This window comes from Hylobates moloch, unplaced genomic scaffold (genome assembly GCF_009828535.3).
Source record: "Hylobates moloch isolate HMO894 unplaced genomic scaffold, HMol_V3 SCAFFOLD_16, whole genome shotgun sequence".
In the NCBI taxonomy this organism is placed as follows: Eukaryota; Metazoa; Chordata; class Mammalia; order Primates; family Hylobatidae; genus Hylobates; species Hylobates moloch.
The window spans coordinates 281670-300311 of NW_026652291.1; the positions used below are offsets into that span (position 1 = coordinate 281670).

The 18642-nt window shown below is 57.1% G+C and overlaps 2 protein-coding genes across 8 annotated transcripts in view; both read right to left on the reverse strand.

Annotated features, from left to right (window-relative positions):
- Positions 1 to 7825, reverse strand: part of TEX22 (testis expressed 22) — a 16418-nt gene extending 8593 nt beyond the window's left edge. The window contains exons 1-3 of one of the 2 annotated variants that reach the window (XR_009210184.1): positions 7627 to 7825; positions 6974 to 7162; positions 2710 to 2863 (exon numbers count right to left, since the gene is read on the reverse strand). Coding sequence is in view for 1 of the 2 variants with exons in the window: in XM_032179637.2 (XP_032035528.1) it covers positions 6974 to 7162; positions 7277 to 7465 (378 nt within the window). In the remaining variant the exon portion in view is untranslated. Of the gene's footprint in view, positions 1 to 2709; positions 2864 to 6973; positions 7163 to 7276; positions 7580 to 7626 lie in introns of those variants that run through there. The other variant, XM_032179637.2, reaches the window with a different exon arrangement.
- Positions 7826 to 8203: 378 nt separating this feature from the next.
- Positions 8204 to 18642, reverse strand: part of PACS2 (phosphofurin acidic cluster sorting protein 2) — an 86276-nt gene continuing 75837 nt past the window's right edge. For 3 of the 6 annotated variants that reach the window (XM_032179624.2, XM_032179625.2, XM_032179623.2), the window contains exons 20-25: positions 16318 to 16360; positions 15089 to 15131; positions 14583 to 14718; positions 13514 to 13740; positions 13019 to 13132; positions 10856 to 11813 (exon numbers count right to left, since the gene is read on the reverse strand). In XM_032179624.2, the coding sequence (XP_032035515.1) occupies positions 11695 to 11813; positions 13019 to 13132; positions 13514 to 13740; positions 14583 to 14718; positions 15089 to 15131; positions 16318 to 16360 (682 nt within the window). In that variant the 3' untranslated portion in view covers positions 10856 to 11694. Of the gene's footprint in view, positions 11814 to 13018; positions 13133 to 13513; positions 13741 to 14582; positions 14719 to 15088; positions 15132 to 16317; positions 16361 to 18642 lie in introns of those variants that run through there. The other 3 variants (XM_032179627.2, XM_032179628.2, XM_058429950.1) reach the window with 2 other exon arrangements.

The following is an 18642-nucleotide window of genomic DNA, read 5'->3' on the forward strand; positions in this document are numbered from 1 at the left end:
AGCTGGGAGCCTACAGTGGCACACCACCCTGGCTAATTTCTATTTTTTGCAGAGACAGAGTCTCACTATGCTGTCCAGACTGGTCTTGAACTCCTGGCCTTAAGTGGTCCTCCTGCCTTGGCCTCCTGAAGTGCTGGGATTACAGCAGTGAACCACTGTGCCTGGCCCACTTTTCCATCCAGTTTTAAAAATAGTTTCCTCATTGCTTTCAAGCATCTCTTCATAGATTCTGGTTGGTAAACATTTGAATGTTATAAATATTACAAGTATTTTCTTCCAGACTGTCATTTAACATTTTTGTGTCTTTGATTGCACAGAAATGTTTAAAAACTCTGCAGTTAGATTTGTCAGGCTTTTCCTTCAAGGATTTTGTGTTTGGCCTACAAAAGGCACTTATCACTTCCAGATCCTAAATATTCTCTCATATACTCTCTCAGTGCTTACATGGTTTGGGTTTAATGTTTTTTTTGTGTGCATTTTTTTGAGAGATGGAGCCACACTCTACCATCTTCTAACTATACAGCCAATCACCCCAATACCAGTTATTGAAAGGTCTGTCTCTCACTACTCTGAAATGCCATGCTCAACATAAATTAAATCCCCACATTTATGCACAGGTCGGTTTCCGGGCTACTTGTCCAGGCAGTGGTGTCTTTGCCACCTTCTGCCACAGGGCCACACAGCTTTAGTTGCTGGAGCTGGTGCGGACAAGCCAGGCCTTGCTCTGATTTTCCAAAACCAGAATTGTTGCATGGTTCCTTTTCCAAGTAAACATTTTAAAACATCTTTATTTTTTCAAATTATACTTTAATGAATATTAGCAATATCTTGTTTACTTCTGCATGCTTTCGAACTCTGAACAAAGCCACATGGCATGAATAATTTTGTCACCTTTTTGCCTCTTTCACTCAGGAATAGGTCTATGAGACTCACGCTCGCGGCTGCATGCAACAGGCATCCACACAGCCACATTCCCCAATCCGAGGTAAGTTTGCAGTTTGACAGAAAAATGCAGTGTGAACTGATGCACGGCTGTTTGGTGCCCATCTTCACCCTGCGGCTGGAATATTCCTGTGCTTACCCCTGCATCCGTTCACAACCCTACCACTGAACTTGGTTGTTTTCAACCCACTCTGACAATGTCTTTTAACTGGAACACTTAGTCCATTTTCATTGACTGAATTAAATGACATACCGGCGATTCTGTCTGCCATCGTATCTCTTTCTGTCTGTTCTTCTGCTGTAATCTGTGAGGGCAGGCAAACTCATCTAAGTCCGAAGTTGACAAGCAACTCGATCTTTTTTTTTTTTTTGAGTCAAGGTCTGGCTCTGTTGCCCAGGCTGGAGTGCGGTGGTGCAATCTCAGCTCACTGCAGTTTCTGCCTCACAGACACAAGTGATCCTCCTGCCTCAGTCTCCCAAGTAGCTGGCACTACAGGTACATGTCACCATGCCTGGCTAACTTGTATTTTTTTGTAGAGATGGGGTTTTGCCATGTTGCCAGGCTGGGCTCAAGCAATCCTCCCACCTAGGCCTCCCAAAGTGCTGGGATTACAGGTGTGAGCCACCATGGCCCACCCCCATCCTCTTCTCAAACAGAGGAACTTAGAACACTTTAGTTCCACTCACAGGCACCATGTTGACATTTATGCCATTGCGGGTACATATATTGATTGTATCCTTGCTCTTCTGTGCATGAGTGACATCCAGTGACTGTCAGTTTCAGTTTACTCACACACTTCCTACTTCCTCTCATGCTTTATCCATTTCAGAGCTTTCATCACTTTCATGATGCTTTGAGATCACTTCTTCAGAACTGAGGTGAGAGTGTGCTGGGGGCAGATTCTTTTTCTTTCTTTTTTTTTTTTTTTTTGAGACGGAGTCTCGCTCTGCCACCCAGGCTGGAGTGCAGTGGCGCGATCCTGGCTCACTGCAAGCTCCGCCTCCCGGGTTCACGCCATTCTCCTGCCTCAGCCTCTCCGAGTGGCTGGGACTACAGGCGCCCGCCCCCACGCCCGGCTAATTTTTTTTTGTATTTTTAGTAGAGACGGGGTTTCACCGTGGTCTCGATCTCCTGACCTCATGATCCGCCCGCCTCGGCCTCCCAAAGTGCTGGGATTACAAGCGTGAGCCACCGCGCCCAGCCGCAAATTCTCTTTTTTATCATTTAAAAACTTTATTTATTTAGCCCTTTGTATAACCCATTTTTGCTGGGCCTACTATTCCAGGCTGAGCACGGCTTCCCCTGAGCATAGGCGTGCTACTGCTCTACTGTGACGGGCTCCCGTGGCTCCTTTGAAGGTTCTGTCTTCCCACTCGAATTGCTTCTGAGGTTTTTGTCGCTGGCATTCTGCAATGTCACTATTATGCTTCTCAGTACATAATTTCTTAAAGCGTATAGACTACATGACTGCCTGTGAGAGCCATCCTCCAAGATGGCATCCAGTGATTCTCACCTCCTGGTATTCACGCCTTTGTGTCGCCCTCTCACATTAAATAGGATGACCAGTGTATCCAAAATGGATACTGCAGAAATAGGGGAGTGTGACTTCCAAGGTTAAGTCCTGGAAGTCACTGCAGCTTTCAGCTCACCCTCTCTCCACTCACTCACTCTGGGGGAAGCCAGCCGCCATACTGAGGATACCGAAGCTGTCCTATGGGGAGGTGCACATGGTAAGGATCTCCTGTCAGCCCCTATCATGGACTCACCAGTCATGTGAGTGAGCTGCTGTGGAAGCGTCTCCAGCCTTCCTCAAGCTTTGAGATGACTGAAGTGTTGACTGCTATCTCAACTATAAGCTCCCGAGAGATCTCAAACCAAAGCCACCAGCTAAGCAGCTCCCAAATTTCTGACCTACAGAAACTAAGATAAAAATACTTACTGTTTTAAGTTGCTAAGCTCTGGGGAAATTTGTCATGCAGCGATGGATAACTAATACATTGCCAAAGGCTGGGCATGGTGGCTCATGCCTGTGATCCCAGCTCTTAGAAAGGCCAGGAGTTAGAGACCAGCCTAGGTAACAGTGAGACCCTGCCTCTAATTGTTTTTTTTTAAAGTAAACTAGTAATACATTTTCAGAATCACTATGTACATTTAAAATGAAATTTTCAAGATTCATGAAGTCTGTTTTTTTTTAAAAACACTGAATTGTTTTCGGGAAGCTTGGCACGTTTAAAACGTTACATCTGGCTGGGCACAATGGCTCATGCCTATAATCCTAACACTTTGGGACCCCAAAGCTGGAGGATCACATGAGCCCAGTTCAAGACCAAAGCAGGCAACATAGTAAGACACCATCTCTACAAAAACTTTTTAAAAACTAGCTCGGCGTGGTGGTACGGCACTATGGTCCCAGCTACTTGGGAGGCTGAGGTGGGAGGATAGCTTGAGTCCAGGAGGTCCAGGCGGTAGTGAGCTGTTATTAGGGAAGCAGGAGTCTAGGAGAGCCAGGATAATGTCATTTTATGTTCAACTCCACCTTGAGACTAATAGAGCATATTCCTTGCAGGTCCTAAGATGTTTACAGCTAAGGAAGCAGCTTGGTAATGCCTACAAGGACAAACTCGTAGAAAAGGAAGTTCAGATGTCCCAATACCCACAATAATATATGCTTTCAAGATAATTACAGTTATGCTTTAATGTACTTGCTCACTAAAATGTCAAATCGCTTTCTTTTAATCAATAGAATAATAGTTGTTATGCTGTCAGCCTACCCACATGTAGGCATAGCTTGGTCTTTACATAGATAAGACCTCAATATAAGAAAAACTTGAAACAAAGCAGGTCTGTTCCTCTGCTTGCTTGTTGAGGATGCCCTGCTTTGCAATGGAGCGGCTTTCAATCAATGATCTCTTCTCACTGCACTCTGTAGCTCGCCTCAAATTCCTTCCTGCATGAGATCCAAAAACCCTCTCTTGGGGTCCAGATAGAGATCCCTTTTCCAGTAACGCTGTGATCATGCCACTGTACTCCAGCCTGGTGACACAGCAAGACCCTGTCTCAAAAACACACATATGAGATCTGCCCATCCAATATGATAAACTATCTCCATGAGGCGCTCTACATGCTGTTCAGTAACATTGTGTAGTGTTCTTCATAAAGGAATTCAACAGCTTTATTTTTATTTTTTTTGAGACAGTCTCACTCTGTCGCCCAGGCTGGAGTGCAGTGGCGCAATCTCGTCTCCTCGTAAGCTCTGCCTCCCGGGTTCACACCATCATCCTGCCTCAGCCTCCCGAGTAGCTGGGACTACAGGCGCCCGCCACCTCGCCTGACTAATTTTTTTGTATTTTTTAGTAGAGACGGGGTTTCACCATGTTAGCCAGGATGGTCTCGATCTCCTGACCTCGTGATCCGCCCGCCTCGGCCTCCCAAAGTGCTGGGATTACAGGCGTGAGCCACCGCGCCTGGCTAATAACAGGTTTATTTCTAAGAACTTCCTGGTTCCTGTTGCTAAATTGAATAGTATCCTTTGTTTCCATTCCATTTTCCTGTTATTTTTACTGTGTGGAAAAGTCATGAATGGTGATCACATATCTAAACTTCCTCTTTTATCCGTACTCGTGTTTCTTAAATTGGATTTTCCAAGTAGGTCACATATCAGCTGCAAACAGTGATTTTCATCTTTTTAGATATTTACACATCTCATTTTCTTGATTTACCACACAGGCTTCGATTTCCAGAATACTGTTTATTTACTTTTTTGGGACGGAGTCTCCCTCTGTCGCCCAGGCTGGAGTGCAGCGGTGGAATCTCGGCTCACTGCAACCTCCAACTCCCGGGTTCAAGCAATTCTCCTGCCTCAGCCTCCCAAGCAGCTGGGATTACAGGCACCCACCACCACGCCCAGCAAATTTTTGTATTTTTAGTACAGACAGGGTTTCACCACGTTGGCCAGGATGGTCTCCAACTCTCGACCTCAGGTGATCCGCCTGCCTTGGCCTTCCGAACTGCTGGGATTACAGGCGTGAGCCACCGTGCCTGGAGATTTTTTTAACGTCATAGTGGTACCATGCGTCCATCTGCTTGCATCTGAAATACTTCCATTGGTGGTCACTGCAAGCTCTTGAGAGCTCCCCTCCGTCAGGCTACAGAGATGTCCATCTCTTCCCACCTTATCCAGAACCTACGGGTTTCTATACCTCTTTTGTTCTTAAGGAAAGACACTGGAATTTATTAGTATTACTTTTCAACATCTATTGAGACAATCACGTGATTTTCCACCTGTTGTTAATGAACTTTATTTATAGATTTCAAAATTCCTTTGTCCTTGGGTTACAATCTTCTTTTATTTACATAAACTTCATTTATTCCATATACATTCATTGAGCACCTACTATGTGCCAGGCACTGTCCTAAGCACTGGGACAGAGCTGTGAAGAGACATGTGCCTGCTCTCCTGGCAGGCGGAAGTGTGCAGGAACCATCCTTGTGGCTACGAAACTCAGCATTTCAGGTACTCCTGGAATTGGTCTAGTATTTACTCAGGATTTTTCAATCTATGCCCACAGGTAGACTGGCACATCGTTTTTTTTTTTTCCTTTTCTCCCTCTGCTCTCTTCTGGCACTGGTATTGGGTGATACCAGCTCCATATCAGAAGTGGCTCTGGGCAGGTGAAGCTTCATCGAGGATGACTAATTTCAAGTTTGGGAGTGCCCACCTATAAAGTCATCTGGGCACCCACATTTTTTAGGGAAGATTCCCTGTCCCTAAACTAAAAACCTGCCAGTCAGCAGATGCACCCATGCCCCTTTCCACCCTTGGCCAACAACCTCATTCTCCCACTGCTCGCCTGCCCTCGGAGGCCTTCAGCCCACTCTCCTGCCTCCCCGCCTTGTCCTCAACCACCATTACCCATAGCCACCAGTCCATCTCTTGGAACTACAAATACAGCCTGGCTGCCCCTGCCCAAGAGCCACTGGGTCCCTGTGTCCTTGCAGGATGTGGGTCCAATACACACTCCTCCTGCATCCACATCCCTTACCCCTTCAGACACAGTGCCCTGTCCCCAGCCGTGTGCAGGACAGAAGCCTCACACTCCCTGGCCCTCCTCCTGAGCAGCCCTCACTAGACAGGTGACCTATGTGTATTTATAGTCCGGATTGCCTGTCATGAGATGATCACCTCCCAAAAGCCACTGCATCTGCTGGTTTGGTCACCCCACTCCCCAGCACTTGACACCGTCACAGGGGTCTTGAAGGCATTTGGGCCTGACGGACATGACTGAGAGGGTACAAAGGGGCCTCAGCGGGCAGCCCTGGGAACACACGCAGACACGCCTGTGCGCATGGTTCAGTGAGCTCCCCACACTGAACTGGCTGCATGACCAGCGCCAGCTGCCAAAGCATTGCCAGTGCCCAGGAGCCCCTGCACCCATCTCGCCACAGCCTAGAGCCATCTCTGAGCCTGGCTTTGAACCCTCCAAAAGTGGAACCACACAAGTGGGGTTCTGGCTTCCTCTGCCCTCAGGGAACGTCCTAGGGCTGAACAGCTATATCCCACCACTCTCACTACTGGGCCTGACACAAGCCTGCAGCTCACTGTCCAGCACCAGAGAGACCAGGAGATGCTTCCAGTTTGGGGAGTCAGAAACAGAGCCTCTTCTAGCATTTTGTTTTGGTCAACCTTCAGTGACAAATCCTTCTCCTGACAGCTGACCCACCTGGTTGGAAGGATACCGCCCCTCCTGGGGACCGTGCTTTCCCTCCCACTTCTTGCCACCTTCAGCCTGGGGTGGGGGGCACGGGGGCGCTGAGGGAAGTGTGTTGCCTTGAGGTGCAGGTCCACCTTGGTGCTCGCTGAGGGCCACGGGGAAGAGAGCCCCCTGAGTCCAGCCATCTGTTTCTCATGAGTCCCCACTCAGCCCTCCCCTGAGGCTGCCCATCACGACCAGCCTGGAGTTTCCGGAGACAGCGGCCTCAGGTGGGCTGGGGACAGGAGGGTGGTCTCGGCCAGGGTTTCCTTCCGCTTACCCAGTCCTGAGTCTGCAGTCCCTGCTGAGCGCTGCTCTGGATACTGGGCTGGCCCCAGGCTGCTGTCAGGCCCAGTGGGGAGCGCCTGTGCTCTTGGGAGAGGTACGACTCCAGCTTCTTCCCCTGGGGGGACGGCTTCCTGCTGTCCATCTCTAGCCCTGGTAGGCTGCTTGTCCACACCTCTGAGATCTGGGGGAAGGAGCAGGATGAGGTGGGGCGGGGCCCCCAAGGCCACCCATGTGCCCACCGATACCTGAGTCCCTGGGGGCAGATGGTGACAGTATCAGGGTCTGCTAGGGTCACCTTCCAGCCACTGACGTCTCTGGGTGGAGTGGATCCCCCCAGCTCCCGCCGCAGCTCTTCTCCACACCAGCCTCCCGAACTGTCCTCTCTGCCCCTGCCGACCCCACCCCGGGAGCCTGGAAAGCCTTCGGCAGCCTCCTGCACGGACTCCACGCCTCTGCCAGCCTTCTCCAGCGGTACCAGGGCCATCAGCCCTCAGCCAGCACTGCAGGCACGCTCTCAGGGCCCGGCCTTGCTACGCCCGGGGCGAAGGAAAGGCCCAGAGCTCTTGCCACCGCCCTGCTCCCGACCCTGAGACCTCCCCTCCACACGGCCCAGGCCTCACCCCAGGCCCAGCCCGGAGCCCTTACGTGCCCGCCCTCTCCGGTGGGGAGGAGGAGGGGTCTGCGCGGCCAGGGTCCGCGGAGGGACGGGGCACACGGGAACGGCGGTCGGAGGTGGGGGGTACGTGGGCATCCGGAGACAGAAGGAGGGACAGACCCGCCGCGATGGAGGGGCCACAGGGGAGCCCGTGGGCTACACCGCGGCTTGAGGAGGCCCAAGGGGCCGGCGCCTCGCTCCGGAACTTCCGCTACGGCAAGCCCCGCCCCCGTCGGTTCCGCTTCCGGTCTGCGCCGCGCCTGCGTTCCAGGCTCCATTGCGGCGGGTGGCGGGGGGATGGCGCTGCCTGGGGGATCCCCGGCGCATATCCGGGTCTGTCGCCGCTATCGCCCCGCGGGCCCTTTCGGGCGTCGGCCTCCGGGGTCTCCCGAAGCACAGACCTGAACTTGGGGTGTGTCGGCCCTTCCCGTGGCGCGATGCCGCTTAGCCCCGGGCCACCTCCGCGCGCGCGGGGCCGCAGGGCTGGGGCGGGCGGACCCAGGACAGGGCGCGCGGGCGGGAGGGAGGCGCCGCTCCGCCGCGTGCCCCCAAGGAGTGGACGGCCGAGAGAATCACTCTGCAGGCGGGGGCCGGCCCTTCCAGGTTTATTAGTGTTGCATCAGCACCTTAAAATAGTCCACACGGTCACATACGTGACATTAGAATCCGTTCCCCAAAAAGCTATTTACATTAATCCCGGGTTTCATTAAAAAAAAGAAAAACTAGCAACACATACATCCTAGAAACCAAACAATGCACAATGAACCGCATGGGGGTCTGCAGAAACTACAGTGGTGCGTCTTCGGCCCGCAGGGTCAGACTCCAGAGGTGCCCAGCAAGCCCAGCTCTCAGTCCCCTGCAGGCCGCACACCCGCAGACGACAGGACAGGCCTCGGGGAGGGGGCGGCTCAGGTGGTCGGGCAGCCTGGCCCTCGGAAGAAGTGGCCTGGTCATTTTCATGAGGAATTCATTCCCGGAGGAAGGCGAGAGGCACTCAGGTCTTTCCATCTGGGAATGAGGACAGTGTGGCAAGGCTGCCAGTACCCTGCAGAGAGACCCCCAACTCTCACCCAGAGGCCCCTCTCCTGCCCCAGCTCTGGCCGAGGCACTGAACCAGGACACTGGCCTGCGTGCCGAGAGACAGTGGCCAAGGGGACCAAAATGGAAGAGGAAGGCAGCAGACCAGATTGCAGGGCGGGACTGGCCCACAACTGGCCTGGGCGAGGGTGGGGTCTGTCTACATAATAGTGGACAGTGGCCACCAGGCCTGAGGGGCGCCTCGGTGGTGACGACTGGTGGGGCTGAGCCCTAGCTCTACAAGGGGCTGCCTCCTGTGAGGCCAGTCCAGGGCCAAGGTCTCGGGGGGTGTGCACACCTCACACACACATCCCCCACCCTTACCGCACTGGCTGTCAGATGGCTTTGGTTTCTAGTTGTCCTTGGTGGGACAGAGTGCTCCTCCATGCACCCTCAGAACAGCTCTGTGAGGTAGGCAGGGAAAATGCGACCATCGTGTGTAACCAGTGGGAAAACCGAGGCACAGAGGGTGGGCACGGCCCAGGTCTTGTCTGCCCAACCTCCCTGGTGCTGGGCATGGTGTGGGGGATGGGCTGTGGGGCTCCTGCGTGCAGGGCAGACCCACAGCCCAGCAGCAGCAGGGGCACAGGGAGTGCCACCAGAACCCCCAGCTGCTGGATGGAGACTGTGCCCATGTTCTCCCCTTGCGTGGGCAAGAATGGAGCTGTGGAGCCAGATGGGAGGTGTGGGGTAGGCAGGAGGGCTCCAGGAAAGGGGCCGCCCACAGCCAGAATGCACTAGGCAGCCTGTGGCCCCTTCCTCTAAAACCTGCTCCGAGGCCAGAAAGCCACAGTAAGGATGTTTCCACCTTCTTGTCCCTACTGAGTGTGACCTTTGGGAAAGAAACTGGAAGAGCAGGCAGGACGCGGCAGCTCACGCCTGTGATCCCAGCACTTTGGAGGCTGAGGCAAGTGGATCACCTGAGGTCAGGAGTTCAAGACCAGCCTGGCCAACATGGTGAAACCCCGTCTCTACTAAAAATACAAAAAATAGCCGTGCGTGGTGGCAGGCGCCTGTAATCCCAGCTACTCGGGAGGCTGAGGCAGGAGAGCTGCTTGAACCTGGGAGATGGAGGCTGCAGTGAGCTGAGATCATGCCACTGCACTCCAGCCTGGGCAACAGAGCAAGACCCCGTCTCAAAAAGAAAAAAAAGAAACTGGAGAGCAGAAAAACAGACGCTCTGCAGCCCAGCTCGGGGGCAGCTGGAACGAGAGGGTCAGCGTCCCACCTGTTGCCGGGGTCAGAGGCCATCAGCCCGGGGCTCACACCCTCACCGCAGACACTTCTCGGGGCAGAGCCTGAAGCCAGGATTCAATGGGAGACCTTCCTACCCTCTCCCCCGCCCTGGAGTGTGCCCCAGCCTCCTGGTCCCAGGTGAAGGGGGAGGCCCTGGTGTGGAGGGGCTCTGGTTGGGAGGGGCTGGGGCTCTGCCTCCTGCACACAGCCTACCTCTGAGGCCTGAACCCAGGGAGCTGAGGCCGCACACCAGGTCACATCCTGGCCCCTCGCCACAACAAAAGCACCCTGTTCAGCCACCTGGCGGGGGGCTTGGCCAGGAAGAGCAGGGCGGCCGCAAGTGAGCAATATGGGCCATCTCTCAGGCCAGCAAGGGTGGAGACTCCTCCAGCCCCGGCTCGAGGCGCACCCTGCCCTGCCTTTGCTTTCTGAGCATAGCCTTCTGCGGTGCTCCATCTTGCGAAACCAGGCCAAGAGCCTCCAGGGGCGATCAGGGCCCCTGGGAGGGCCCCAGCTTCCCCAGCTCCTCCTATGGAGATCCCAGAGTGCAGGCTTACTGGGGAGAAGCAGGACTGAGGGGGCAGGTGTGGTCGGGGAGGCCCCTCTCCTGCTGTGTGGAGGGCATGGAACCCACACACAACATGGGACCCAATGTGCTCTGAGGACTGTGGCCTGGAGAGCCTCCCCGGCCCCACACGGGGTACCTGGCTGCACCCATGGCTCCAAAGTGCTGGCCCCTCTGGTCGGGCCATCCTGCTGGAATCCTCATTGGCCACAGCGTTGCAGCAGGTGACACAAACACACCTGGACGCCTGCCCCACATTCACCAAAACCTGAATCTCAACCCAGATACCCACATGGCTGACCTCAGACATACCCACTGGGGTAGAGCAGCAGGAAGTGGCCCCCACCTCAGGCCAACCCCAGCAGCATCTCACTGTGTACCAAGCTGGGCTCTGGAACATTTTCTGGGGCCGCCTGGGGCTGTGGGGGCCCCTGTGCTTGCTAAATTTGGGGCAGGGACTACAACGCAGAAGCCTCACGGTGTTTCAAGAACAGCCTGAGAGTGGGGAAGGTGTGAGGCGGGGTGGGGCAGGGGCTGGGGAAGTGGGGGCAGGCTCTGCTGGCTCTGCCCAGCCCCAGGGGGACTTCAGAAGAGCAACATGTTTGGCAGCTACATTAGAACATGTATTTAAAAGCATTAAAAATATCTGCTGCTATAAAACCTCCGCCGCAGGCAGGAGTTTATTGGGAACCACGAGTGTGCGGTGCTGGGGGCATCTCTTAGGCGGGCAGGATGGCCCCCCCCAGGCTCAACTCAGGACACCCCCAACGGGACTGAGTGGCCCCATGGCCCTTGGCCTGTGGCCACTGAGCTCTGCCTGCCCCGCGCTCCCTGAGGAAGCAGTCCTGACTTCCAGGAAGGACAGGACAGAGGCAAGAACTTGGCCTGTGAGGCTCTGGGTGGCTCTGAGGCCAGAGCACGCCTTCCGCGATCCATGGCTCAGCACTGTCCTTCTGGCTTCCCAGCCCCGGGCCGAACGTTCGGGTTAATAAGCAGAGCAGTTATTCGGCTCCCGGCGGGAGCTCCCCCGTTAGTTTCCAGGTTGTCAGCACATTCATACTTAAGACTGTTTCTCTTTGTGTTTTAAGGGTCTGTCTCTGTAGTAAACTGAAATGTTAACAGAAGTGCAGCTGGGCCCCTCCCAGCGTGGGGCAGGAGGTGGGCCCCTCGGTGGGTGGGGCTAGAAGGTGGCCTTGGAGTGTCCGAAGATGCAGATGGGGAAGTGCTTCACGTGCGAGGACCACTGCGCGGCCAGCTGGAAGAACTTGACGTCGCTGCACTCCACACCGTCGATGAGGACTGTGGGAGAGGGCTGCCTGACCGCCTGCCCACCTGCCCGGCCTGCCTACCCTGTCCACCTGCCTGCCTGGCCCACCAGGCTGGGTAGCAGCCGGGGGTACAGGATGAGAAGGAGCCCCATGCTGGAGGGCGCCAACACTTTCCTCAGGGACTCGGGGGCTCCAGGACCACGCTGGCTCCTGAGGGACGCCATTCCTGCCCCTGCCCCTGCCCTCCCACACCTCAGAGCCCTGGGGGGTGGGGAGGGCAGCATTTCCCCCAGGGCTGCCTGCAGGTGGAAGGAGCGGACCCCACCACCTTCCGCCAGGCGCTGCTTGTCCACATCCACCTCCACCTGCACAGGTGTGGGGAGAAGGCACTGGAAGGCCCCTTAAAACAGAGACCCCTGTGGGGAGACAGGGCCACGTCGACCTGGAGGTCATCTGACCCGCGCTGAAAAGGAGGAAAGCCTTCCAGAGCCCCGTTTCTGAAACAGCTACTTGCACGGTGCCTTCTCCAAAGCACTTTTTTTTTTTTTTTGAGACGGAGTCTCGCTCTGTCGCCCAGGCTGGAGTGCAGTGGCGCCACCTCGGCTCACTGCAAGCTTCGCCACCCGGGTTCACGCCATTCTCCTGCCTCAGCCTCTGCACCCAGCCAACACTTTTAAACTACAAGTCATTATTTTTAGGCCGGGCGCAGTGGCTCACACCTGTAATCCCAGCACTTTAGGAGGCCGAGGCAGGCAGATCACCTGAGGTCAGGAGTTTGAGACCAGCCTGGCCAACACAGTGAAACCCCATCTCTACTAAAAATACAAAAAATTAGCCGGGCGTGGTGGCGGGCGCCTGTAGTCCCAGCTACTCAGGAGGCTCAGGCAGGAGAATGGCTTGAACCTGGGAGGTGGAAGTTGCAGTGAGACGAGATCACGCCACTGCACTCCAGCCTGGGTAACAAGAGCAAAACTCTGTCTCAAAAAAAAAAAAAAAAAACCACCGAAACAAGTCATTATTTTTTAAAAAGCAAAAAGGGTTGAAAAAAAATTCTTTCTCAGCATTTGGAAGGTTGTCAGCCTCACTGAGGGCTTCATCGAATGTGCTCGCACCTTGAATCATGGAATGTGCATGTCACAGCGAGACACCCGCAGCTCCTATGGTGGGCTCCAAAGCAGCCTTGCTGTGCTCTCACCTACGTCCCACTCTACAGACCCCGGGGCCCGTGGTGCTCACCCCGCAGCATGTTCTGCTGCTGCCTGGCAGTGCAGATGAGCCGGCTGATGCCCTCAATGCACTGGCTCTTAGACTCCACGTCCTTGTCCTTTGCTTTCTTGGGCAGAAACATCACTGGGAGGAGAAAAGAGGCCCTGCTGTCACCTTGCTGCTCCTTTGGGGCCAGGGCCAGGGCCAGGGCCAGGGGCACGTGTGGGGGAGGCATTGGGGGCTCAGCTGGTCATGGCTCCGCTCACCTAGGAAACCTGCCTTCCACAGTGACTGAGGACAGCTGCTCTCCTGCCCACCTAGCTGGCCTCCGCCTGAGGCTCTGGTCAGAAGCACCTGACCCTCATTGCCCTCAGGATTCAGGCTCCCTCACCCCACCCGCCCCTGCCTGTGCACGTGGACTGCCCGAGGCCAGCCGGGGGCTGTCATCCCTGTTGACTGCGAGCCGCCCTCTCCCACAGAGCCGCCCTTCTGTGCCGTGTGGCCTTATAGCCGGCCCCACCTCACCCTTCTTGTTCTTCTCCTTGGTGACCACGGTCATGGACATGGTGGGCGTGGCCGCAGCCTCGCCACTGCTGGGCAGCCTGCTGACCTGGAGGGACCGGAAAGTGCACTTGAGCGTGTTTTTGGTGACAGGCAGGTCCTTCTTCTCGGCGTCCCTCTTCCTGTCCGCGGGCTGTGCTGCCGTCCAGTAGTCCACCTGCAGCCCCATCAGCTCGGCGCCGACACCCTGGCTGGGAAAGGCAGAGGGAGGCATTCACACCTGCATCCTTGGGCCTAGTGATGGGGACGTCACTGTCCCTGTGACAGGCCAGGAGGTGACAGCCAGCACCTGTGCCAACTTGCCAGCAGAAGAGGGCTGGGTGCTTGGAGCATGCTCTGTGGAGCTGTTCACGTGCCTGGTCACCCCCAGAAGGGTCCTGCGTAAATTACAGGGACCCTGGCGACAGGAGAGCCTCGGCCTGGGAGGCCTGTCCACCCGCTCTCCAAGCTGCCCCCTGGAGTCTTAAGGGTTCATGTGAACCAGCTCCCTCAGACGCAGCCTTGAAGGAGCCGGCGGCTGGAAACACGGAGGCAGGGGGTCGGGGGGTTGTCTGCTGGTGTGAGCCCTGCACGCAGCACCAGCACCACGCCTGGCCTCAGGGCCCACACCCCCCATGACTTAGTTCCACTTGAGTGAGGTCTGCTCCGGAGAGACCCGGGCGGGCTAGCGGGGCCTCAGCACAGCTGTCAAAGCTGATCCCATGAGGACCACCTAGAGACTCCCGTCTCTTACGCCTTCTGCCCTCAGCTTGTTTTTTAAAAGCCCCAACTGTGTACAGAGCTGAGAGACAGCCCAGCACTACGCCCACGTTTATTCAATGTGCAGGAGTTTCTGTCCCCCAGAGGTCCTGCCCCCAAACCCCAGATCTGCGGCAGGAGGTGGCCAGAGAGGACCCAGCCGTCCTGCCGAGCCCCTCCAGCTGACAGGCCAGGTGCCCTGAGAGGTGGATGTGACGTGGGGGAGGATGACTGAATCAGGCAGCATATGGTGGGGCGGGCAAGTGAAACGTGCTGAGCCATGAGGCACCTTTACCTGGGGGAGGACAGGCCTCCGCTCACCGACGGGGAGGAGGGCGGGGTGGGTGAGGCCTCCTTGGCCGCAGGAGATGTGGACGGCGGGGTGGAGGAGAGCGCGCCAGAGCCCGAGGGGGCCGCGTCGTCCGAGTCGCCTTTGGGGAGGAGTCATAGGGGCAGGCTGAGCCCACCTGCTGCTCTGCCCGGGTGCCACCAGGCCCTCCGGACCAGGATGTGGCCAGAAGGCCAGGCAGCCCCTGGGGGTGGGCAGGGCGGGAGTCCCCAGTGGCCTGTGTGAGGCGGGAGGGTCTCGGATTCTCCTCGGTTTTTGGAAGACGACCCTGCCAGCCTTGATGTGGGGCTTCATGACAGCAGTCCCTGGAGGATGAACCCCCCACAGAGCAGAAGCACCACCGTGAGACTGGGACGTGCCGGCTCTCAGGCCCTGAAGGGTCACCAGAGTGACCGTGCTCCTGCAGCCCACCCACGGGCCACTCACAAGGCCTCAGGGTGGGATGAGGTTACCTGATGTGGCCGAGGATGGCTCCACAATTCCAACCTTCACAACCTAGAAAACAACAGGCACTGGCTGGTGAAAGCCGTGCAGTTCAGCTAGCCCAGTGCCCTCCCCACTGTGGCCACCACTCCCATGATGCTGGAGCGGCCAGGGTGGTGCCAGGTCCCTCCTGCCCTTCTCTCCCCATCTATGGAGCAGAGCTGAGCTCAGAGCAGCCACATGGGGACAGACAGTGCTCAGGGTGTGTGGCCTCAGCAGGAGGGACTGCTCTCTCTACAGGCGGCCCTCACGGCAGCTGCAAACTATGTGTCCAATAAGACCAGGATGCTGGTGAGAGGGACCCTGGTGGGCCGACGGGGATAGGCCCCGCGTGGCAGCCATGAGCCACAGGCGGCTATGTAGATCTACTGTGAGTCCCAGTGACACAGCAGGGCCTTGGTTGCATGGGAAGGTCTGTGTGCCCGAGCACAGTGTACTCCTGTCACCAGAGAAGGCTCCTTGGGCAGCCGCTGTTCAAGACAAACTCCACCCTCCCAGAGGGCCAGCCATTGCCTCAGAGCCCTCAGCAGACCCAACCACTGCACGGTGCACGAAAAGGCCTCTGTTCCACCAGTGGGGAAACCGAGGCCCAGAGACCCTTCCCCTGCCTGGGCAACCTGTCTGCCAGGCCCTGTGGGTCTGTCTCACAGCAGACACCTGGCGGGAGGGAGGCCACACAACAGGGCGAAAAGATGGGCAGGAAACAGACTGTGGAGACCCAGGGCTGGCAGGGAGATGGCCTGGCTGGCAGAAGCAGCCCTAACCCTGGGCAGGGCAGGAACTGAAACCTATACACTGCAGGCTGCAGCCCAAGTGGGCACTGGGAAGCTCCCGGGGCTGTGGGCTCCTGGAGGACAGAGGCGCCCTCCCCAACTCGGGCAGGCAGTCTCTCCTCTCCTGAGACGCTGGGCCAAGCCTGCTGGGTGTTCCTGAGGCCTTGCCCCACCGACCTGTCTCTGCTTCCATTTATCAGCCCCCAAGGCAGACGAGAGGGGGAACTAACAACCTCTGGCCCCACACCCCACCCCAGCAGGGAAGGAAGCGAGCTTTGAGACAGGCCAGATGGGAAGGCAAATCCCCAGCTCATATCTGTGAGAAGGTTCTGGAATATATCAAGTCAATCCCCAAATGTTCTGACTATAAACGACAAGTTGGCAGGTGTGCAGTTTCCCATCACATACAGCTGGCCAGTACTCACCCCGACAAAGGGAATGAACTTTTGGGAGGACTCTTCGTCAGGGCTAAGAGCAAGGAAACAGACAGTTAAGCTCTCCTCAGGGCACAGCCCCGCCTGGTGGGCACAGCTCCCTCTTGGCCTGAGAACCTGGCACAGCCCTGCCAGACAGCCCTGCCCCAGTCGGCCCTACCCCGTGTGTCCGGCCCCACCCATCCCCAACCACTGCCGGCCCTGGCCTGGCCCCCAGGACCAACGCTTGGGCCCCTGCTGACATGCTGACATGCTGGAAGGACAAAGGGGTCTCTGTGCACCCACGGTCAGGAGGGCAGGCCAGAGGGCACAGCTCCACGGAGGGATTCACTCTGCCATCCTAGGTGCCCGACGCCCACGCAGCCAGCTCAGCCCTGTCCAGCTTGCATTTCCACTGCCCCACCAAGCTGGGCACCCCTGCTCCGCTGGGGTAAGGGCAGCTGCCGGTGCCCTGGGACTCCCGGGAAGAGCCTGGGCCCTCTCTGGTAATCAGCAGCACCAAAGCCAGGGCGGAGAAGTTTTCTCCAGACCATCTGGGTAACATCCGTGCCCACAGGACAGGCCAGGCTTTGGCTGCAGTGGGCCTCCACGTTCTACCAGAACACCCCACACACAGCCTGCAGGCAGGCCCCGCACGCCCCAGGCCATGCCCCGCGTGAGCTAATGTGCTTGGCGGGCAGTGGAGGTTTTGTCTGGACTTGGCCCCACACAACATCTGGCAGATAACAGCAGCCTCTCCTGGAAGTCTGGTCACAGCCCGTCCATATGAAGATGCCAAGGGTGTGAGGACAGGAGCTGCGGGGCCGCTGAGAGGACCCGTCTGTCTTCCCCTCCGACGTGTGCGGCTCAAGCAGGGCTGTCCTGTGGCCCAGCTCGCGCAGGCTCCTGCTGACTGTGCCCCACTGCAGCCTGGGCTCGGGCCCAGGGAGCTCTCCCACAAGACAAGGGGCCACATCTCCTTCTGTGCCCCAGGAAAGATCCAGAGGGCAGGGCCTATCCTGAGTGGTGGGCTGGGTCTGGCTCCCCTCTTTCCTTCTCTCCCCTGGCCTCAGGGATCCCTGTGGCCTGCACGTAGGGACAGAGGTGCCTCCCCGCCCGGCTTCCTCGGCCGGACCCCGCAGCAGCAACTGGTGCCCTCTCTCTGGGCAGTTCCCTCAGCTGTTTCTTCTGTCTCGTTTCCCCAAACTGCAGAGTCTGATGCCAGCAAGTGGCTGTCTTACAGGTGGAGACTGTGCACACACATTGCGGAGGACCACCTGTTGCCCCTGGAGCGCCGGGGGCAGGAAGAGAACGGCCACGCCAGCAGGGTGCCCCTCAGGGACAGCCCTGCACCAGGTGCAGAACGTGGCCTCGCTCAGTGGCCCCGGCCCTCCCTTGGGTTGCCGTCCAGCACAGGGTCATTCAGGGAGAATCCCAGGGGCCCAGGGGAGGATGCCACAGGCCCAGCCCGGCCATCTGCCTGGAGCACCAGCTCCCAGGACCAGCAGTGCTGTCTCCCCAAGAGCCCTGCAGGGCAGAGGCTTGATCCCAGTGCTCCTCACAAAGTGTGCCCACGAGTAAAACAGCCCCCGCCCGGTGGTCGGTGCAGAGCACACTCCCAGGAGGCAGCCTCTGCGGCTGGTCCCAGCAGGTGCCATCCCCGTCTTCACAGCGCCAGTGTGAGGAGACGGCGGCTGGCAAGACCCACCCTCCCCGGACGCCAACCTGGACGGCTCCTGGCCCACCCTCTGCAGAAGACCTGGCAAATGCCTCTGGATGAAACCACCTACAGATTCCTCCCATCCCATTAAAGATGCCCCAGGCCTAGTTCCATTTCTAAGGAGAGGAGTTGAAAGCCAAACTTTCTCCTCTTCTTGTCCATTTCAAATAACATAAAGCGATGCAAATCCTGTGTTCAGGCCCACCTCTGCCTCAGGGTGGCCTCCTGGCCCCCCAGCACCCTGGCCCTGTCCACAGCTGTCAGACAGGAGACAGGAGTGCCTGGATGTGGCCCTTGACATCCTACTGCCTTGTTGAGCAGACCAGTGTCTGGAAATCTCAGTGACATCCGTGTCCTCCCAGGCACGCGAAGGCACAGAAGACAGGTGGCGGCCGCTGGTCCCCAGGGCATGGATGGCCCCAATTCCCAGGGCTACCTGCCCTCTCCCTAGCCAGACCCCCCCACCAAGCCAGCCACAGCAGGGTGGCCTCCCATCCATGCTCTGCTCCGAGGCCCATGGGGCAGTGAGTGGCAGATGAAGGCCAAATGCAGGAGACGTCACGACACAGGGATGTTGCTGGAACTCTCAAAGCCAAGCTGCACCTCTGGGCCATGCA